This window comes from Lactuca sativa, chromosome 8 (assembly GCF_002870075.4).
Source record: "Lactuca sativa cultivar Salinas chromosome 8, Lsat_Salinas_v11, whole genome shotgun sequence".
Classification (NCBI taxonomy): Eukaryota; Viridiplantae; Streptophyta; class Magnoliopsida; order Asterales; family Asteraceae; genus Lactuca; species Lactuca sativa.
Window position 1 is genome coordinate 99,323,286 of NC_056630.2, and position 23,268 is coordinate 99,346,553.

Here is a 23,268-nt window from a genome sequence, read left to right on the forward strand (position 1 = left end):
ATCTGCGATCATCTCTTTATCATCATCATCACTGTCTTCAGCAATTTTCTTTCCTTTGTCTTTGACACCCGAACCTGAGGCTTGACTTGCGGAAGGAGGTTCGCTTGCTTTGGTTGTTGTAGAAGTGGGAGGCGGTTGAGATACATCTTCTCCCCCTTGTTTCGGATAGGACACGAACTCAAGGAGCCGTTCAATTTTGCTTAAGAGAGCAAGGGCAGGAGCAAGCTTCTCTGTGAGAGTACGCCTCACTGTGTAGTTAGGATCGGATCATGTGCTTCAATGATGTCGGAAAGGGCGGCGTGGACATTCGAAACACACGAAGAAATAACCTCATGCTCAGATCAAAGAGATTCAACTTCCTTTTGAGAATGGAAAAGATGAAGACACTTGACCTTGAGAGCAGTAGTCTTACGAGCAAGAGCATCCATCAAGAAGTTCTCTGAAGCAAGGTCTTCATGCAGCTTAGTCAAGTGCTCCTCAACAGTCGCCTGAAACAATTTGTTGTCATCACTGAGAGATTGACGAAGACCTGCAAATGACTGCAGTGCGGAGGCAACTGAGCTGGCCAGCTTGTTGACAAGAGAGTCAAGCCTCTCTGCATTGGAATCAGCAGTTCCCTGTAAAGACTGCAAAAGAGAAGAAGCGTCAACAAATAGTTTTTCGACTTTTTCGGTCGCATCAGCACACGCCTTGGTAGAGGCGTCGATAGCGGCAGTGGCTGAGTTGATAGAGGCTTCGTGAGCCTTAGTAAACGTATCAACAATCCTCTAAATAGCAGCTTCTGAGATAGTGGATTGGGAGGAAGAAGAGGAGGAAGCAATGAGAGAATCGATTTTCTCATGAAGCTCCTTGAGATGCTTCTTGGTCACTGGAGCATCATCGTCATCATCACTTTGCATTTGATACGGACTGTAATAGACCGAGTCAAACGTCATGTTCTCTCCTCCAAGAAAAGGTTCTTCATCATCTGCTGAGTGAGTAGGAGATGAGGGTGAGGGTGGAGGTTCGGTTGTGGAAGTGGGTTCGGGTACAAATGTATGTTCATTAGTGGGAGTGGTTTTGGGTGTTGTAGTAGGAGCCCCCGTATCAGATACGTTGGCTCTTACTCCAACGGTGGTTGTTGTGGTAGCTTCAGTGAAAATGGGAGGTGGTACAGGGATAGAGGTGGGTGGTATTTGAGTAGTGGAGGTTATGGGGAGAATGGAAATAGAGATGGAGATTGGGGGAGGAGAGACATGTCTAGTGGAAACATGTACCTCAGGGGTAAGCGATCGTGGAGGAGTATTACCTCGTAGGGACTCTTCGGAGTCTGAACTCTCTTCCTCAGATTCGTTGGAGGAGGAGGCAAGAATAAGCTTTCGCCTTGGTTGTGTCTTCCTCTTCTTTGGAGGAGGAGATTGAGCTGCTTTGGTAGGTTTGCGTTTCTTCGGAGAAGGACCTTTCGCTCCTTTGACAACCTTCTTGTCTTTTCCCTTGTCATGCTTCTTTCCCCTGGGAGCAGGCCGATCAGCATCATGCATTGATTGAATCATGTCAGGAATGAGCTCTCTAGGACCAAAGCGACAAAATTCCTTGTAAGTTCTGATGATGCGGCAGTCACTTGGAACATCCCCATACATTGACTCAGGGATTGAGCCAACAAACTGAAATTTAGAGGAATCAGAGACGATTATCTTCGTAGTGTGAAAAGTACCTATCGAAGAGAGTGGAGAATCAGCAACAATAGGAACGTGATACTTGTCCCTCACCCACTTCGTGACCAGCGTCTAGAATCTGGCATAGGAGATCTTTGAATGGCGAGAGGTAGACGCTAGACTCTGAATCAGCTGCTGCCATAAAACCGACCCATAATCAAGGTTGATGCCATGGTACACCCCATAAACAATGGTCATAAACAGACGAATCGCCCCGTCTGAACCTGCACTGCGTTCCGATAGCCCCTTGAACAAGACGGTGAAGAAGCCGTTCCACTGAGGAGGTAAGCAAGACTTCTTGAATTTGGTGACCGTCGTCAGAATTTCAATGTATCCCATGTTATAAAACATGGAAAACAACTGTCCCACTAGGATGGATTCAGGGTTAACCCTAGATTCATCGGGTTCAAACCCTAAAAGCGAACAGAATCGCTGCTTGGAGATGGAGGCCTTGTGATCAAGAATGTCGAAAAAGATTCGATCGACAGACTTGTCATAGTGGGCTATGGAGAAGATTTGCGATAGACACTCCATTGGAATAGTTTCGACTTTGGTCAGAGCAAGAACCAGTGGTAAAAACTTGAGACATTCCATGATCGGAAACATGAATGCATCGTAAGCGTGTGGAGTGAGATTGATAATCAGGCTTTGTTGAGGACGAATTGGCAGAATGTGTGAAGTAGCATGAACTGAAGATGAGTCTGCCATTGAAGAGAAGAATTTGGGAAAGATGATGAACAGTAGAAGAAACAAAGCTTTTCTTGCTCTCTAAATATTTGTTGCAGTAAAGAGGTAAATTAAGGTAGAAGTTACCTTTTATACCGTGGTGAGAAGAGAGAGAAAAATATGTTCCCAAATCTTCAAGGGAAATGCGAAGAGTTTCCTTAGGTGATTGACGCGTGACAGTTTAGAGCCCCGATGATTACGCAGGAGAGAGAAAGACTGTCCCGTTTCACACGCCTTCCCATCAGGCACCGTTTGAGATGTCAAAAACGGTTCCGCTTCACACGCCTTCCCATCAAGCGCCGTTTGAAATATGAAAGCGATTAGACTTTCGGCTGAGTCAGCAACGTATCCCTTTAGATTGAGTTGTCGTCATAGTACAAAATAGCCACGTGTAACATTGTGAGCCACATCACTTTTATAACCTCAAATCCCATAGCTAAAAACAGCTTATATGTAATGAAACTTGATTTATGGAAAATCAAAAAGATTTCCGTGCATATAGTGTAAAAGAAAAAGAAATAAAGCAACACATATGTGGGATTTGTGATGTCAATAAAGACACGAAGCAATGGATCCCGGGCACGAATCTCTTCCTTCAAAGTCAAGAGAGACCTTAAAGTGTTTGTTTGGTTTCCCGTTGAATTACGATCAGACACTTATTAAGAAGTGTTGAAAGGCATCTTTTAATAAGGCTAATTTGGGAGGCTTTCGCTTCAGTGTAGAATCCTGATCTTGACATAAGACAGAAATCGACTTAAGTACTTGTGAGGCCAATGTAGTCTGTTGAACAAGTAGGTGTGAAGAGAATTTAAGTGGCATGTTGAGAATACTTTTAGGTGAAATCTCAAAAAAAAATTGAAACTGGATTCCAGGGGAAGAAATGTTATGGGATTTAACAATTTCATAGGAATCACACAAAGAGAAAATTTAGAGATTTCAAGGTACAGCCCCATGGGTGAATTCGTTAATTCTTTAGTGAAAACTAGAGCAAACTTAATTGTTCACCGTCAATGCATAGCAGGGATTGAATTGTGGGTTTCACTTAGCACGTAGTGGTACGTAGCTAAGATCACAAACACAGAAATTGTGTAACCATAAACCTCAGTGGTAATTTCTGAGAGTCTCAAGGGTTACGTGTATGAAGCGAATAGTGTGGAGAAAAGTATTGGAGATGGTGTAAAGAAACCAAAGTACCTCTGTTGTTAAAATAAGGACCAAGCAGAAAACTCTTATCTCATGTGAGAAGAGAGTAAGGTAGCTCATAAGTAGAATAAATATAAAAGCCTAATTGGGAAGACAAGGTTTGTATATACCAAGTCAGTAAGGCTATTATTCAGAATCAGGTAAGGCTTTGGACAACATACAGCAGCATGCTTCTAGGGACACTTAACTATTAAAAGTTGTGAGAACAAGAATTGCACCATTGATTATCCACAAATGATAAAAATAAAAGAAATTAACAAATACAAAAATGTTTTTGGAGTTTTTGATTTAAAGAGAAAAACAAACAAAAAGATTTTTGGAGTTTTTGAATTATCGAGAAAAAAAAAATTGGAACCGAACCCGAATGCTCGGTTCATTTCGGTTGCAAAAAAAAATAAGTTTGAAAAAGAAAAAGACTTGGATTATAAGAAAGAAATACTTGAAAAATAAGGGTACAAAAAGTTTACAACCAAAGAAACTACCTTTAAATGATAAGCGAAGACAAGAGAATAGGACCGAACCCGAGCGTTCGGTTCATTTCGGCACTCACGTGAACCGAACCCGAACGTTCGGTTCATTTCGCATCCAACTTTAGTTTTAAGAAGTAGTTTTTGGTACTGACTCCGATTCCATCATACCTAGCCCTTGTAGAATTTTATTAAAACTTGCTTCAGGAAGAGCTTTGGTGAAGATGTCAGCCAGTTGATCAGTAGTTCGAACAAAATGAATCTCTATGTTGCCGTCTTCTACGTGATCTTTAATGAAGTGATACCTCAATGCAATGTGTTTGGTTTTGGAATGTTGCGCTGGGTTATGACTGATCCTAATTGCACTTTCTGAGTCACAATATAGTGGGATCTTTTCCATATTGATTCCATAATCCCGGAGTTGGCTTTGGATCCAAATCACTTGAGATGTGCAAGAGGCGGCTGTAATATATTCTGCTTCGGCTGTAGACAGTGAACCACATGTTTGTTTCTTAGATTACCAGCTCACCAACTTTCCATCAAGGAATTGACATCCTCCTGTAGTGCTTTTCCTGTCTAAATCACATCCTCCAAGGTCTGCATCTGAGTAGGCTTGAACAAAGAAACCTGAGTTTGATGGATACCAGAGACCAAGGGAGGTGGTTCGCTTCAGATACCGGAGTATGTTTTTCACTTCTAGCATGTGTGGTTCACGAGGATTCACCTGAAACCTAGCACAATAACACACAGAAAACATTATATCGGGCTTGCTAGCTGTGAGGTACATCAAGGAACCAATAATCTGGCGGTATAACGTTATATCGACTGCCGGTTTTTCCAAGGATGGTGAGAGCTTGGTGCCGAACGCCATTGGAACTTTGACCTTTGAATCTCCCATCATGCCGAATTTAGCAAGAAGAGTCTTAGTATATGCTTCCTGGTTGATAAAGCTGCCTTCGGGTCCCTGTCTAATGTTTAAACCAAGGAAAAAGTTAATCAGACCCATTGAGCTCATTTCAAATTTAGTCTCCATCAACATTCTAAATTCAGCTGTTAAGCTAGGATTCGTTGAGCCAAAGATTATATTATCGACATAGATTTGAACAATCATAAGGTGGTTACCTTCCTGCTTTCGAAAGAAGGTTGGGTCAACCGAACCTTGTTTGAATTTAGACATCTTTAAGAACTTAGTTAGTGTTTCATACCATGCCCTAGGCGCTTGTTTCAGACCATAAACTACCTTGTCAAGAATGTAGCAGTGATTTGGATGCTTTTCATTTACAAAACCTGGAGGTTACTCCACGTAAACTGTTTCTTCAAGTTCTCCATTCAGAAAGGCGCATTTCACATCCATTTGGTAGACCTCGAAGTTCTTGTGTGCAGCATAGGCAAGAAATATTCTAACAGATTCCAGCCTTGCTACCGGAGCAAACGTCTCTTCATAATCAATTCCTTCTTCCTGGCAGTATCCTTTTACTACAAGACGAGCTTTATTTCGAATCACATTACCCTCCTTATCCATTTTGTTTCTGAATACCCATTTGAGACCAACGACTGAGGCATCTTTTGGTGTTAGAATGAGGCGCCAGACTTTATTTCTTTCAAACTCATTGAGTTCATCTTGCATTGCCTGGACCCAATAAGAGTGATCAAGGGCAGTATTGACTGTCTTTGGCTCAACTTTGGATACGAAGGAATTATACATACAGAACTCTACTTTGGAGAATAGGGAGGTCTGCTTTGCCTTCACTTGGGATCGAGTTAGGACTTTTTTCTGATACATTACCCACTACCTGAGATACAGGATGATCTCTGGTCCATTTAGTGGGCAGAGGAAAGTTTGGATCATAGGATGGATCCAATTCGGCGTTAACCATTTCTTCCAACTCAGATTGACTATCGTCATCATAAAACATATCAGAATTCTCCCCCTCGATTGATGATGAATCATTTGGATTTTCAGGTTGGTTTGGACCTTCAGCTGCAGCCGGGCTTTCGGGTGCTACAGGACTTTCGGGTGTAGCTGAGCTTTCGGGTGCTACAGGGATAGAATTCTCCCCCTGAAAATGTGAGTTCGGTTGATTTGAAGAAAATAGATTCTCCCCCTCAACTGAAGTGTCGTGCTGAGGAGGTTCGTTTCGAGCTTGTTCTCCTTCTCCCATTTGTTTGGCTGCATCTTTGACAATCTGCTTCAGACGATCGATTTTTGTTGTCTGCCGCCTTGGCTTCCGAGAGAGTGGCTTTCTCAGGTTCATCGAACAGGTCTACAAACTGATCAAATAAATTAGCAATCGTGGTTGTGACTTGACCTGTTTGAGAGAAAATCTCTCCAATTGCTTCTTCAGTAGTCTTTAGTTTCTTGACATAGCTGTCATCGAATGTCACATAATAGGTTTCTTCAATATTTCTAGAATGCTTATTTAAAGCCCGGTATGCCTTGAAGTAAGAGAATATCCCAGAAAAATTCCTTCGTCAGCTTTAACATCAAACTTGTTATGATGTTCTTTGGAAGAATTTTACGTTCGGCTTCCTGTTATTGATGATCTCATAAGGAGTGAGAGAGAAACGCTTGTTGAGATAAGACCTATTCTGCGTAAAACATGCTGCAGCAATAGCATCAGCCCAGAAATATAAGGGAAGAGAAGCAAAACTTAGCATAGTTCGGGCCGCCTCACACAAGGATCGGTTTCGCCTTTCGACAATACCATTCTGTTGAGGCGTATAAGGGGCTGAGAAGTTATGACTGGTTCCTTTTTCTGCCAAAAAGTCTTCGAATTCTTTGTTCTTGAATTCCAGTCCATTGTCTCTCCTAATGTTTCGAACGACTTTTCTCAGTTGCACTTCAACCTGCTTGATAAACATCTTTAGCTTAGGAGTAGCCTCAGATTTGTGCTTCAGAAAGAATACCCATGTAAAACGTGAGAAATCATCAACAATAACAAGAATATACTTGCTACCGCCAATGCTTTCGATTGATGATGGACCACACAAGTCGATGTGAAGCAACTCAAGTGGTTCAACAACTTTTGTGTTTATGATTGAAGGGTGACTTTGACGACTTTTTTTTCCCATTTCGCATGCAGCACACAAGTGTTCTCGATCAAACTTGAGCAAGGGAAGACCCCAAACATGACTTCCGGTGACAAGCTTGTTGATGTCTTTGAAGTTGAGATGTGAGAGCCTTCGGTGCCACAACCAGCTTTCGTCAGAATGATCTTTGGACAAAAGACATATGGCTAGATTTCCTTTGATTGGTCTGAGATTCAAAGGAAACATTTCACCTATACGATCTGATTTGAGAATGACCTTGTTAGATTTCTTCTCTATAATCTTTGAACCTTCGTCGTCGAATGAAACTTTGAGACCGGTACCTCCCACCAGTTGAGATACACTAATGAGATTATCTTGCAACCCTTCTACGTACGCCACCTTTCTTATTGTGAAGTTTCCATTAGTTATCATCCTATAACCCTTTATAGTTCCATAGGAGTTGTTACCAAACTTGACATTGCCACCATTTTGAAGTGATCGAAACTCCCTTAGCTCTTCCTTCCTTCCTGTCATGTGACGTGAGCAACCACTATCAATGTACCATTCTTCGTCAAACTACTCATCACTAATAACCTGCAAAAATTAAGCAGATTTAGGAACCCAAAGTTTCTTGAGTTCACGTGAGCCTTTCACAGGTACAGGAATAGTAATAGAAACATCAACAAGATATGTTCGTTTTACTAAGGTTGTTTCATCTTTTCTTTTAATAGTAAACACTTTGATTTTGTTAGAATTAGCTACAGGTGTTTTGGATTTAGATTCTGGTGTTTGGGCATTGGTCTGCTTTCGGTCTTCCTTGGCTGAGGAAATCTTCCTTTTTCCTTTCAAGTTCGTTGATGATCTTGAATTTTGTGTAAGAACTGAATTGGGTTTAGAAGAGGATTGAGAATGAGAAGAATTAGAGAAAGAGAATTGAGAGTTTTTCTTGACTTGAGGTTCGATATGACCTTTTCGTTTATGGTCATTAGAGGGACCGAACCTGGACCTTCGGTAGCTGCTTGCTGATGAGTCGAAGCTGGATTTTTTAGTGCTTTTGGTTGATGGTCCGAAATTTGGTCTTTTATTATAAAAACTTGATGGACTGAAATCACGTCTTTGCCTGTTGTTACTTGGTGGACCGAAATTAGTTCTTCGGTTGTTGTTGCTTTCGGGACCGAACCTATCCTCTCGGTTCTGTTCTTCGTGTGGCCTGAAAGTCTTTCTCCCTGACTTCGAATCTTTATCATGGTAAGAGAAGTGAGGATTTTGAGAGCGCCAAAATTGCTTTCGCTCTGAGAGATTTTTCTTGTATCTCAGGTTTCTCTGTTGCTTTTGATTTTTCACCTGTTTCGGTTGTCTGTGGATATTAGCTTTTTGTTTCAGCTTCTTGACAGCCGGTTCACTCTTCATAGATGAGGTTTCGCTTGTGGAGGTGACTTATTCTACATGAATTTCTTTTGTGCCACTTGTACTTGGTACGTCGAAGTTGCCAGTCTTATTCAGCGGTTCTGGCACATATCTTCCTTTGGTCTTCCAGGATGTTCGCTCCGACAGACCAACCGTTTCGTCTGCATTGTCTATAGGAGCTGACCAGAAAAACTCATCACAGCCATCTGCATTATCTTCGTTTACAATGGCAGTGAGTTCAGCTGTTTGATGTTCGGTTACTCCTGTGACCTTATACACCTGATTGGGAGTAGTCCTAACTTTCTGAAACACAACAGCCTTTTCTTTAAGGACTAGGGACTTAGATTTGGACAAGCGAGCGAATTCAACAGAATTTTCAGAAATCAGGTTTTTATGATTTTCGGGTTCGCTCTTGACAAATTCAGAACAGTCGACTTCATCCACTACAGAAATTTCACTCATATCATCGTCCTCATTAAGTTCAGATGCGTTTTCAACATCAATTTTGTTCTCTGAACTTAAATTGGCACTCAATGAGTCGAATTTTTGTATGGTTTCGGTCCTGAGTTTCAGCTTATCATTTTCATCCACAAGATTTTTAAGCATGTCCTTATGGTCTTTGGACTTTATAAAAGATTCTATTTTGTCCAGACCATACATATAAGTAGGATTCACATCATCGGAAGATACAACACTTTCACAGTTGTATGCTTCAGCATCGATTTCATCCTCCTTAAACTCAAGGAAGGGTAGAATCATGCGATGTATCTTCTGCCCTATTTCACAATTCAGATGTAGTTGAGTAATGTTAACATAAAGCCTTTTAGCGATTAAACAAAAAACATTCCTTTGTTTTAACAATTTCAAATTGTCTCTTTGCAAGTAAATGTTTTCATCTCTAGACTTAATTAGCTCCAACTCCTTTTGCTCAATCCACATCCTTTGCTCCTCACTCTTGGATGACACCCTGCTTATTTGGTCAGTCATATTAGAATTTGTGACCCGTGTTTGAGTTAAACAACTATCTAGATTTGAAATTCTTGAATTCAAGTTGTTTAATTCCTTTTCATATGATTTTTGTGGAATTTTAAACGAAATAAAAACAGATTGTACCTTCTTGATCAGTTCATCAAGTTCACTGATCTGCACACTGATAGGTTTTGTTGTAAAGCATAAGTCCTCTCGCTCCTTGGCCTCTTCATTTCCACCATCAGTGTTGTATCCCCTCATTTGAGATACATCGGCCACTATCAGACATCTTCCACCGGTTTCACCATCTTTTGCAACATAAGCCTTTCCATGAGAAGGCTTTCTCACCTCATCATCTTCTGAGTCGGTCGACCACAATTGTACGCCACCGAACTCGTCATCCTCTACCAGCCCCTACACAATAAGAGCATTCATAGAAGAATTAGTAGCAGCTTTCTTCCTTTTTATCTCTTCCAGTCTTTTCATAAGACTTGCTTCTTCATCTTTCTCTTTGTCTTTCTCTGCCATCTTCTTCAGCATGCAATCCTTTGCGTAGTGATTCATTCCCCCACAGTAGAAGCAACTGACACCAGAGTCAGTTTCACCCTTTGCTTCCTTCTTCGACTCCTCAACCTTCGGTTCATCTTCCACTCTTTTGGAACTATAGCTTCCTTGCCAATTACGATTTTTGTTGGAAGGAAACTTTTTCTTGATAAATCTTCTAGGATTTGACACCATTAAAGCATAGTCTTCGGCTGTCAGATCGTGATCTCCCAGATTAAGTTCCTCTTCATCTTCTTCTACACTTTTACCCTTGGACAGAAGCGCCAGAGACCCCAGACTGGAAACCACGCTTTTCTCTTGCAGCACTATCTTTTCTTGGGATTTCAGAATTCCCACCAGTTTCGCCAGCGAGTACGATTTGAACTGCTCGTGTGCTTTAACTGTTGACACAACAGCTCTCCATTCGGATCTTAGACCATTCAGAAAAGTGACCTTCTGTTCAATAAGCTTCCTTTCAATATCATGTTTGATCATCTTGCTGAGAAGATGATTGAACCGATGAAACGTCTGTGTAACAGACTCATCGGGATTTTGCTTGAACTCTCCAAATTCAGACAGAAGCAAGGTCTGAATTGAGTGCTCCAGATCGTCATCTGTGGAATACAGCTCTCACAGCCGATCCTAGATTTCTTTAGTTGTACCGCAGGAACTTACCAATCTAAACGTGTCAAATTGAAGGGCGAATCAAATCAGTCTCAATGCCTTGATGTTGCATTGAAACTTCTCCTTTTCGTCCTGAGCGACATCTTTCACATCTTTCAACAGATCATTATACTCCTTTTGAGTTTTAATAATTCTGGATGTTCCTGAATGAGCAAATGGTCCAGACACAATGGCTTCCCATATCAGATACCCATTATCTTCAGATCCAATGATGTAGTCTTCGAAATGATGCGCCCAAACCTCGTAATCTTGAGTGTAGAGAATTGGAATCTTGGTTGTAGATCCTATACTGTTGGATATGTTGAAGGATTGGATTGAGAATCGTCCATTCTTGATCGTTTAACCTGTTGTAAGATCATACTTGTAATACGTAATATTAGGGCAAGAGGAATAAAGATTGAGATACGTCAATTATGGAGTGACGGCTCAATAAATATCAGTAAATACGGAATAAACCCTAATCACTTCTTTCACAGAAGAGATGTGTATGAATTACACAGCCTCCTGCTCTGATACCAATTGAAGAGTTAATGAAACTCTTTGATCGTTTAGATCTTTTAATAGGTTAATCACTAAAGCGAAAACAGTAATATAAAACACAAGAATGAATCAGAATATGTCGAATGATTCAATTGATTCAATCCTCAGCAGAGCTCGATAAAGAACTTCCGTTGTAGAGGATATTAGGGTTACAAGAGATAAAAGATCGAATACTTGATAAACCTTACGTACTACGATGCATGCAAGCACCTATAAATACAAAACCCTAGTAAATAACTTCTCGGATGGACAGGCCCAATCCGGAGACTAACTGGACTGAATACCGAGCCCAAGACACAACACCTTTCACACCTAACACTAATTTTGGGCGTGGAGCATCCATTTGGTGGAAAAATGATGATTGGTGCATTTCAAATTACATGGACAAGGGGGGACCAAAGGAATCTTTGGTAGTGGAAGGGTGGAGTGGTGGAAGGAAGGACCAATAGCATTACTGCAACATTTGCACGGGTAGAATTTTCGTCGCGTGGGTACCCGCACAACTGCCCAGTTTGGGCATTTTGGTCATTTGGCTTGCCATAACCTTTGGGGATCAGATCTAGAGGCTCATTGACATTTTTCCACCATTGGAGATCTGCAAGAGGCGATTTTGGGAGCTAGAAACCATTTCCTTTCATCTTTCCAAATCTTAGGTAGTTTCTTTATGCAATTAGATTATTGTTCTTGTTACTTTGTTGCCATGAGTGGCTAATACTCTTATTTGGTTGACTTTGGCTGAAAACCAATGAATGTTTGTGGTTTTTGAAGGATTTATGTTGATTATCAATTTATTCCATGTTTATGATTCTAGTTTGCAATTCTTATGCTCATTTGATGCTTTGATCATGAGCTTAGTATTTGATTGAGCAATGGTTGATTTATTTCATTGATTTTGCATTGGATCATTGAATTTATCTAGAACAAAGGCTTTATGATGGTAGAAATCATCTCTAGCTTATGAATTATATCCCCTTTATGGATGTGTAAGCATTTGACATCCTCTAGGAATTGGGGATTCCTTCATTCTTAAGGCTAATTGATTTCTTGGGATTAATTGCTTCAATTGACCCTTGATCTTAATTAAGAAGGTGTGTTATGGGCTTCCCCAACCTCCATACTACCTATGAGGAATCTTGGCATATCATGCTTCATGATTTCTATAACCAATTTGGGATGAAGGATAAGCTTTGTATTAGATCCTAATGATAAACACACAAATGTTCATTGTGTTGAATTGCCTTAGTTAACCAATTATTCCCAACCTTTGAGCATCTCATCAACTTTCTTAATTGCAAGGTTTTTAGTTATTCAAGTATTTTAGTTTTCAAGTAATCAAACACCCCCCTCCCTTTTAGTTTAATTGTAGTTAATTAGTTTAATTTCACTAGTTCTATTGAATTGCATTAGTGATTGAATACAACGATTTCCCTGAGGATCGATACCCCTTTTTACCATTATATTACGTTTATTTAGCAATCAAATGGTGTAATTTGCTTGGTGGGCTTGACATCCCACCAAGTTTTGGCGCCGTTGCCGGGGAATTTGGTTATTGTTATTTGATTGTTTATGCCTAGGTCTACAAGAACCGGGAAACTACTCTACAATCCCGAAATTGAAAAAGAAGCAAAAAGGTTGAAAAAGTTAGCCAAACAAGCAAAGAAACAACAACTAGTTCAAGCTTCTTCCTCTTCTCCACTAATCAACATAGAAGATCAAGTTCATACTTCAAGTGATACCGACACTGAACCGAGTTTTCCAATTGTTGGTCATTCCTTTGAAGACATTCCGTTTGAAAACCACATAGCCATGAATCAAACTCCACCTCACAATCCCAACCCAAACCCAATCAATCAAGATGCCAATACCCCACCCCATCACCCAAGACAACAACCACAAGAACCTCTCATTGATATGCCACCTTGGAATCAAGCCCCTCCTCAAAACCAACCCAATCATCAACCATAAAACCAAAACTTCCACCAAAACAACCAACCTCAAAACAATTCTTTTCAAGTTCAACAACAAGTACATTACCCAAATCAACCCAATTACCAACCCCCTCAAATGTACCAAAACCAAATGTACCCACAACAACAACCCCCCTACAACCAATATCCTAATTACCAAGCTTATCCACCACCAATTTACAATCACAACCAATACCCTTACCCACCTTATCATCAACCACCCAATTACTTGCAACAATATCCCAATAACCCCAATCCACCCAATCCCCCTCAAGAGTTGACACTTGGGCAAATGATGGAAACAGATGTTACTCATACACCTCTTGCTATTGTTTATCCCACAAACCGCCGAGGAATTGAATTGAAGTCAACTTTCATACATCAACTTACCAAGTTCCATGGTTTGGATAGAAAATACCCTCAAAAGCATTTGAAGTCATTGCATATGATATGTGTTAGCATGTTGCCCAATAATGTGACATTGGATGATTTCAAGCTAACCACATTCCCGCTCACCTTGGAATATAAAGCTAGAGAGTGGTTATTCAACTTACCACCGGGATCTATTCACAGATGGGAAGAGTTACTCAAGGCCTTCAATAGAAAATTCTATCCCACCTCCCGCATTTCAAGTCAAAGAAGTGACATTTTGGGGATTCGTCAAGGGGAAAATGAAACATTTCATGATTTTTGGGAGCGCTTCAATAATTTGTGTACAAGTTGTCCTCAACACAATATACCCGAACAACTACTTCTTCAACAATTTTATGAGGGTATGAATGAAAAAGATCGGAGGATGATTGATGCTTCAAGTGGTGGTGACATCTTCAACAAAACCCCTCACGAGATCCGATTACTTTTTGGTACCATTTCTCAAAATCAAAGGAATTTTGGGACTCGAAATGACATGAAGAGAAATTCTACACAAGTGGTTGGTGAAGTTAGCAACACTCAACACTTGGAATCAAAGCTCTTGGATTTGACTAATGTGTTAAGTAAAATGGTGGTGGGAAGTGGTCAACAATTGATGGTATGTGGTATTTATGTAATGACGGGCCATTATACGGATAAGTGTCCCACACTTGGAAGTGAATCGGAAGATTTGAATGCGATGGATGGATATCAAGGTCAACCAAGACCCACGGGATTTCAAAACAATTTCAACCCAAATTGGAGGAATAACCAAAACAACCCTTATCCACCAAAGCAAAATCCACCAAATCTTTTGATGAAACCCCAATATCCACAATACCAATCCCAAAAACCTCCATATCCACAAAATTCTTATAACCCTCCAAATTACCAACACACTCCACAACAAGGTCAATCAAGTGGTAACCATCAAATGAGCCTTCAAGAACTTGTTACTTCTCTTGCTCAAAGTCAAACCCAATTTCAACAAGAAACGAAGAATACTTTATCCAACATTCAAGCACAAATTGGAGACTTGGCAACCGCTCTCAACAAGATAGAACAAAGGGGTAAACTTCCATCACAAACCGAGAAGAACCCCAATGTGAGTGTCATCACCTTGCGAAGTCGGAAAACACTTGGAGAAAGTCAACATAAAAAAGTCTCAAGAGAAGACGAAGATGAAGTGATCATTGTGGAACCTCCAAAGTTGTAGTTCCTCCAAAGGAACCGGTTGTGCCAAATGTTGATCAACCCGATCCTTCCAACAAACCCATCAAACCATTGGTCATACCACATCCCTTCCCTTCCCGATTAGCCTTTTTCAAGAAGATAGAGGAAGAAAATGAATTATTTGAAACTTTCTGCAAGGTTCAACTCAACATTTCACTATTGGATGCCATTAAGCAAATCCCACGTTACGCCAAATTTTTTAAGGATTTGTGCACCAAGAATAGAAAACTCAAGGCAAATGAAAAGATTTAAGTCAATGCAAATGTGTCTGCAGTTATCCAAAAGAAGTTACCTCCCAAATGCAAGGATCCGGGAATATTTTCTATCCCTTGTACCATTGGTGATTTGCATGTCGAAAGTGCCATGCTAGATCTAGGAGCCTCGATCAGTGTGATGCCATATTCGGTTTTTCAATCTCTCAATGTTGGACCTTTGGAAGAAACTGGAGTAATCATTCCATTAGCAGACAAGTCAAGTGTGTCTCCAAGAGGAGTGTTGGAGGATGTGTTAGTACAAGTTAATCAACTTGTTTTTCCGGAGGATTTTTATGTCATTGATCTTGAAGAAAAGACTCCTTCCAAATCATCTATGATCCTCCTTGGAAGACCTTTCATGCATACCGCTCACACAATCATTGATGCCCATAAAGGAAAGATAACTATGGAGTTTGATGGAGAAACCATTCACTTCAACATCTTTGAAGGAATGAGGTACCCTAGTAACATTTCTCCATTGTATCGGGTTGATGTGATTGAGCCAATAAACAGGATAAGCCCTAATGTATGAACAAACAAGATAATCATGGAAGATGATTGTAATCCTAAGAGGGAACGTCAAAGAAGATTGGATCCTCCAATGATGGAAGTGGTCAAGAAGAAGATAATTAAAAGGTTTAAAAGACTCCTTCCAAATCATCTATGATCCTCCTTGTAAGACCTTTCATGCATACCGCTCACACAATCATTGATGTCCATAAAGGAAAGATAACTATGGAGTTTGATGGAGAAACCATTCACTTCAACATCTTTGAAGGAATGAGGTACCCTAGTAACATTTCTCCATTGTATCGGGTTGATGTGATTGAGCCAATAAACAGGATAAGCCCTAATGTATGAACAAACAAGATAATCATGGAAGATGATTGTAATCCTAAGAGGGAACGTCAAAGAAGATTGGATCCTCCAATGATGGAAGTGGTCAAGAAGAAGATAATTAAAAGGTTTAAAAGGTGCAAAGAGAAGAAAAAGGCATTTCATGACAAGCACATCACCCAAAAACACTTTATTCCGGGTCAAAAAGTTCTTCTTTATCATTCACGCTTAAAGCTATTCCCGGGAAAATTGCGATCTCGATGGCATGGACCTTTTATTGTTATAAAAGTGTTTGATCCTAGTGTGGTTGAAATCAAGAGTTTGGAAACAAACCAAATCTTCAAAGTGAATGGGCACCATTTGAAACTATTTTATGAAGGCTTTGACACGGGAGAATTCGACAACGTAACAATGGAAACACCGATTTACAAAGGTTGACGGAAGCGGGGCTATGTCTTGGCAAAGACGTTAAATAAATGCATTGTGAATAAATAATCTCGGCTTGAAGTTTTGGGTGTTTCTAAACTTGAAGTTGGCCTAAAAATAAGCATATAGAAGTCTTCTAGTGATTTTGGTGAAGTTTGAAAAATTCCAAAATTTTGACTTTTGCGCGGGTGCCTGCGCAGACTTTGCGCGACCGACCCCAGCCGCGCAGGTCCAGAGATCCAAATTACACCAACATGGGGTGCTCTCTGATTGTTGCGCGTGGGTTCCCGCGCAGCCGTTGCGCGACCAACCCCCAGCCGTGCAGATCCCGAGTTCCAAATTACCCCAACATGGGATGTATTCTGACATGTGCGCGCGGCTGCCCCCCACCCGCGTAAAGTTTACGAGGGTACCCGCGCAAATATGTCATTTCATAAGAAAATTTTGAGCCATTTCATATGCATCCTTTGCGTGACCAAGCTTTCATCCATGTGTATTTAGGCGGCCAAGAACTCCATCCAAGCATCATTATGCGACCCATGCGTTGCTTCCATACCGTCCTCGCGTGCCTCCTCCACCTTGATCCCGGTATGACCCTTCCTTACTCTCATCCTAAGCATTGAGGACAATGCTTAATTTTAAGCTTGGGGTGAGGTATTTCTTATCTTTTTTTTTATTGCATTTAGGTTGTATATTGTTGCATTTAGAGTAAGTCATTTAGGTCACTCATAAAAATTGCATAAAAAATTCAAAAATATTGCATATTTTTTTCTTTCTTTTCTAATTTTCATACTTTTTAGATGCATTCTAGTTTAAGTTCATGCATTTTTGTTCTCACTTGTCTTCTCATCCCTACAGATACCATAGCGTCGAGTCATAAGTATTGAATCATAGATTGGTCCCGGGTCTTGATATGGAATTCCTTGTATTTGATGAATGGGACACGTTTTGAGCCTCACAGACCACTTTGAGACCGCTTGTGTGGGGGTCAGATGCAGGTAGCTTGATTGGGTCTAGGTGCGGAGGGATGTGGTTGGTCATGCCAATGTGTGCGATCAAAGACTACCCCGGTAAGGTATTTTGAAGACATTGAAGATATTGAAGACTCGCATCTTGGTTTTGGAGGGAGTACCCCTTAGTACTCCCAAGTCTCGTCCGAGCCTTGCTTAGTTAGATTCTTACCGCCTTTTTAGGATAGGTTATCATTTTTCTAGGGGTCTAGAGTAGAGAGTTAGATAGATTTTGTTTATCACACCTTGCATTGAGGTGCTTGACGAACTTTGAAGTGGGTCCCCCAATTCACATCTTTTGGGACCAAGTTTTTTCGGTAACACCCATTTTTGAGTCATATCCCACCCTTTTTAGTTGATCTTGGCACATTGTCAATGATTATTAGGTGTTCATGTTAGCCTCCATCCTATGTTACATGGTGAAATTCCTTAGACCTTCAAAGAAGAAAGACAAAAAAAATGAAGAAATTGGAAAAAGTGAAGACAAAAAGAAACAATGAAGAGGAATAAAGAAAAGCAACATAAACAAAGAAGAAAAATGAAGAAAAAGAACAACACAAAAGGAAGAACAAGACTCCAACTTCAAGATTTCTCTTCAAAAAAAAAGATCGAATATCAAGCAATGAACAGCCTGAAATCCAAATAACAGAAGTTCAAGATTGAAGTTTTAAGTTGTTAGGTTTAGAATTGGTTAAGCAGAATTTTTATTATTTTATTTTATTTTTGATTTTTGGTGAGAAAAGGCCCCGACGATGAGACAGTAGACTGTAAAGGACAGTACAAGGGAGAAGCCTCTGAAACTGGATGTTTGCCCGGAGGCCGTGCTGCAAAACCCTATTTCGTTATTATACACTTAGGCCTGACAAATGTAGGAATCATAGTGTGTGAAGAGTCGCCTTTCCTTCATGCACTATGGTCTACATTGGTGATTTAAAGTGCCCCCACTAGGTGCATCTCTGTTTCCTTTGTCTTGCACACCGCGACCGCATCCAGCCGTGACCTATTCGCACATCAAGTGGTTAAGAATGTGGTTTATGGTTCTAAAGTGGGGAACATTTTGAAGATGCGTAGGGTCCATTGAAGGACTAATTTTGACCATGTTGACTGATGTTGACCAAGTTCTATGGTATCTTTCTTTTTCCTTTTTAGATAGTTCATCCCGAGCTCATTTTTAGTCTTGTTCTAACTTGAGGACAAGTTAGGTTTAAGCTTGGGGTGATTTGATAGCTTATTTTATTTCCTTATTTTTATTAGTTTATTTTAGTTTTTTAGATCTTTTTATCATTAATGCATTGTATTTTATTTATTTTTCTTTAGTATGGATCGTACCAGGTGCTTCTTATGTTGCATGAGATATTTTGTAGGTTTTTCGGTGCTTGTTGCGGTTGCGGGTTGATTGGAGACGGGCTTAGTGGGCTCCCGAGGCATTATTGGGCTTGGCGGAATCAAAGAAGAAGAATTGGGCTTTGAAAGTTATTGGCTTGGATTATTTAGGCTTGTGAAGATGGATCATAAATTACTAATTTGGGGCTTGGAGCATCCATTTGGTGGCTAAATGGTGATTGGTGCATTTCAAATTACATGGACAAGGGGGGGACCAAAGGAATCTTTGGTAGTGGAAGGGTGGAGTGGTGGAAGGAAGGACCAATAGCATTACTGCAACATTTACGCGGGTGGGATTTTCGTCGCGCGAGTACCTACACAACTGCCCAGTTTGGGCATTTTGGTCATTTGGCTTGCCATAACCTTTGGGGATCAGATCTAGAGGCTCATTGACATTTTTCCACCATTGGAGACCTACAAGAGGCGATTTTGGGAGCTAGAAACCATTTCCTTACATCTTTCCAAATCTTAGGTAGTTTCTTTATGCAATTAGATTATTGTTCTTGTTACTTTGTTGCCATGAGTGGCTAATACTCTAATTTGGTTGAATTTGGCTGAAAACTAATGAATGTTTATAGGTTTTGAAGGATTTATGTTGATTATCAATTTATTCCATGTTTAGGATTCTAGTTTGTAATTCTTATGCTTATTTGATGCTTTGATCATGAGCTTAGTATTTGATTGAGCAATGGTTGATTTATTTCATTGATTTTGCATTGGATCATTGAATTTATCTAGAACAAAGGCTTTATGATGGTAGAAATCATCTCTAGCTTATGAATCATATCTCCTTTATGGATGTGTAAGCATTTGACATCCTCTAGGAATTGGGGATTCCTTCATTCTTAAGGCTAATTGATTTATTGGGATTAATTGCTTCAATTGACCCTTGATCTTAATTAAGAAGGTGTGTTATGGGCTTCCCCAACCTCCATACTACCTATGAGGAATCTTGGCATATCATGCTTCATGATTGCTATAACCAATTTGGGATGAAGGATAAGCTTTGTATTAGATCCTAATGATAAACACACAAATGTTCATTGTGTTGAATTGCCTTAGTTAACCAATTATTCCCAACCTTTGAGCATCTCATCAACTTTCTTAATTGCATGGTTTTTAGTTATTCAAGTATTTTAGTTTTCAAGTAATCAAACATCCCCCCCCCCTTTTAGTTTAATTGTAGTTAATTAGTTTAATTTACTAGTTCTATTGAATTGCATTACTGATTGAATACAACCATTTCCCTGGGGATCGATACCCCTTTTTACCATTATATTACATTTATTTAGCAATCAAAGGGTGTAATTTGCTTGGTGGGCTTGACATCCCACCAGTCCCTAGACGCTTTTAGTCATTCTCTAATATGGACGATCTTCTCAGTTGTTTCTATGATGATTTTAGGACCGGTTAAAGTGTTATTGGGTACCAGTCCCTTTTCTAATTGTGTCTCCTACTCCGCCTAATAGAGAGGTGATCTGCATTTCGTCTATAAACGGCCTCGAAGGGAGTGACCTTGATGCTCGTGTGATAGCAATTGTTGTACGAGAATTCAATCAGTGGCAAGTGGACATCCCATGCCTTGCCCAAGTCTATCACACAGTCCCTTAGCATATCTTCTCAGGTTTGGATGGTCCTGTCACTCTGTCCATCTGTCTAGCGATGGTAGGCGGTGCTCGTATTGATCTGGGTGCCCAACAATCTCAGGAGTGATTTCCAAAATCATGATATAAATCTGCTATCTCTGTCAGAGATAATAGATTTTGGCACGCCATGTAGTCTCACAACCTCCTTTATGTAGATCTGGGTCAACTTTTCCATTTTATATGTCTCCTTTATCGGCAGGAAATGGGCAGATTTGGTCAACCGATCGACAATCACCCATATGGCATCTAATATGTCTTCCATCTTGCACAATTTGGTTATTAAATCCATTGTTATTCACTCCCATTTCTACTAGGGTATCTCCGGTTGTTGTAGGAGTCCCGAGGGCTTTTGATACTCTACCTTCACCTTGGCGCAAGTCAGGCCCTTGCCCACGTAGGTAGCAATTTATGCCTTCATATTCGGCCACCAATATTGTTGTTTGAGATACAAATACATTTTGTCGGAACCCTTTGATGGACGGAGTACTTTGTCTTGTGTGCTTCATTCATGACCACGTCTCTAAACCCACCAAATTTTGGGGTCCATATCTGGTCCATGAGATAGTAAACTATGTCCTCTTTGATTGTAAGATTCTTGTCCATCCCACGCAATAATTCGGTTGCGATGTTTTCCGGCTTCAAGGCTTCCAGCTGGGCTTCCTTGATTTGCATAGACAAGTGGGAATGGATGGTCATTGTTAGTGTTCTTACCAGGAGATCCGAGTATTCTTTTCTACTTTGGGTGTCAGCCACCACGTTGGATTTTCCCAGATGGTAACGGATCTCACATTCATAATCATTCTGCAGATCAACCAATCATCGTTGCCTCATGTTTAGCTCTTTCTGGTTCAAGATATGTTGGAGGCTTTTATGATCCATGTAGATGGTTCACTTTGTACCATAGTGGTAGTGCCTCCAAATCTTTAGCGCAAACACGACTGCTCCCAACTCCATGTCGTGTGTGGTATAATTCACCTCATGGGTCTTTAGTTGCCTTGACACATACGCTATAACCTTTCTGTGCTACATAAGTACACAACATAATCCTTGATTAGATGCGTCGCAATAAACCACGAAGTCTTCTATCCCTTCTGGGAGAGACAAGAAAGGGGCTCTTCATAAAGCTTGTTTTAATGTTTGGAAGGCAGCTTCGTGATTCCTCTCCGAGATAAAGGGTACACCCTTTTGGGTTGAAGCGCTGAGTGGCTTGGCAATCTTGGAGAAATTCTATATGAACCTCCGGTAGTAACCTGCGAGGCCTAAGAATTGCCTGATCTCTATTGCGGTCCTTGTGTGACACCCAATTTTTTTTGCAAAAATTTTAAACTTTTAAAACCCATCTTAAATTAAATTAAAACAACTGAAATAGTCATAACATAATCCATCAACTTAATAATCATATAAAATAAGTGCGGAAGTAATAATAATAATAAGGTCCCAACAAAATAACTAGTAGCGATGTCCCGATGCTCCATGTCAAGCCTTAGCCTCTTTAATCTTAACACCTGAAAAGTTATAAGGGAAAAACGTAAGCACGAAGCTTAGTGAATTCAAACACAGACATTGTACTAACATTCATATTTACTAGCCCTAATCCATTTTCCAATTATAATGATAAAGGCAAAGAACGAATCAATGTCTATATTACGAGAAGGACTTGTAGGTTTGAACCGCACCGGGAAGATCCCGTATCATTTGGCCCTAATCACCGCACCTCACGAAGAGTATTACGTTGGTGATCTTACCTACCCACCGCACCGGTAAATCCGTATCCTTTGGTGGTGTCCCCATATCCATAATTAGTTACGTACAGTGCACATGTACGAATTAAAACAATACTTATATAGCATGCTTTTATAATAAATTCAAATAATCACACACGAGCTAACTAGCAAACACAATCATCAATACAAAGGTGTGAGAGAACTCACCTTGAGTGAGTATTAAGGATGGCTAACAATCAAATAATGCTACCAAGCTTGAGCAAACTTCAAAACCTCGCCTAAGAAGGACTAAAGGTTAGAAACGAGAAGTAATGAAGCTATGAGTTGAGAAAAGAGTAATCACAGCAAGGTCTCTAAAACAGACCTGCTGTTGAAAACGGATTTACTCCAAAATCTAAAACAGAAACATAGCTTTAACTAAATTTTATAGGAAACTATGATTGCTCAGGATTCCATAACTATAAAGAACTTATTCTAATTCCAAAAGATGAATTAAATATGAATTTTACAAAATGGTGTATCACTTCTGTCTCCAACAATACAGTCAAGTGATGTTGGCCAATTCTACCCAACTTGTGAGTAGAATTCGTCCAAAAGAAAATTAAGAGAAGTAAAGGACATACAAGTGAAAGTCTCAGAGTTGGAATTGAATGAAAAGCATCTCTCAAACTCCATATATAAAATTCACATTGTGGACAATCACAGCACTAGAAAAAGCTGGTGACTGCCCACTGACCTGGAGTGTGGATCCATTCTAACCAATTTATAATTGGAAATAACACCCCATATTCTCCAGATATTAAATTCATAATATAAGGAACATATAGAAACTTGGAATCACTCTGGATCCTTTTACAAGCCTTAGAAATGATGAAAACAAAATGACATATCAGAACAGACCCGGATCAGACCTAACAGAAAAGATGCCATTCTTTCACATAGATAAAGCCCTTATCAGTGAGGTTGGCCTTCTTAAGAAAGTTAGCCAACTCAATTTGTGAACTTTTGGAACTGGTTTGGGGTCCGTTTGAGTTCTAGAGCTCCAGATATGATTTTTACAAAATGACTACAGATCTGATGGAAAACAGAATCGTAGCCACCCGTGATTCCTTTT

The 23,268-nt window shown here is 40.1% G+C and overlaps 1 protein-coding gene across 1 annotated transcript; it reads left to right on the plus strand.

Annotated features, from left to right (window-relative positions):
• The first annotated feature begins 16,004 nt into the window (after positions 1-16,004).
• LOC128127805 (uncharacterized) lies at positions 16,005-16,403 on the plus strand. The gene has a single exon (XM_052766501.1). The coding sequence runs from the start codon at positions 16,005-16,007 to the stop codon at positions 16,401-16,403; it is 399 nt and encodes a 132-aa protein (XP_052622461.1).
• The last annotated feature ends 6,865 nt before the right edge of the window (positions 16,404-23,268 follow it).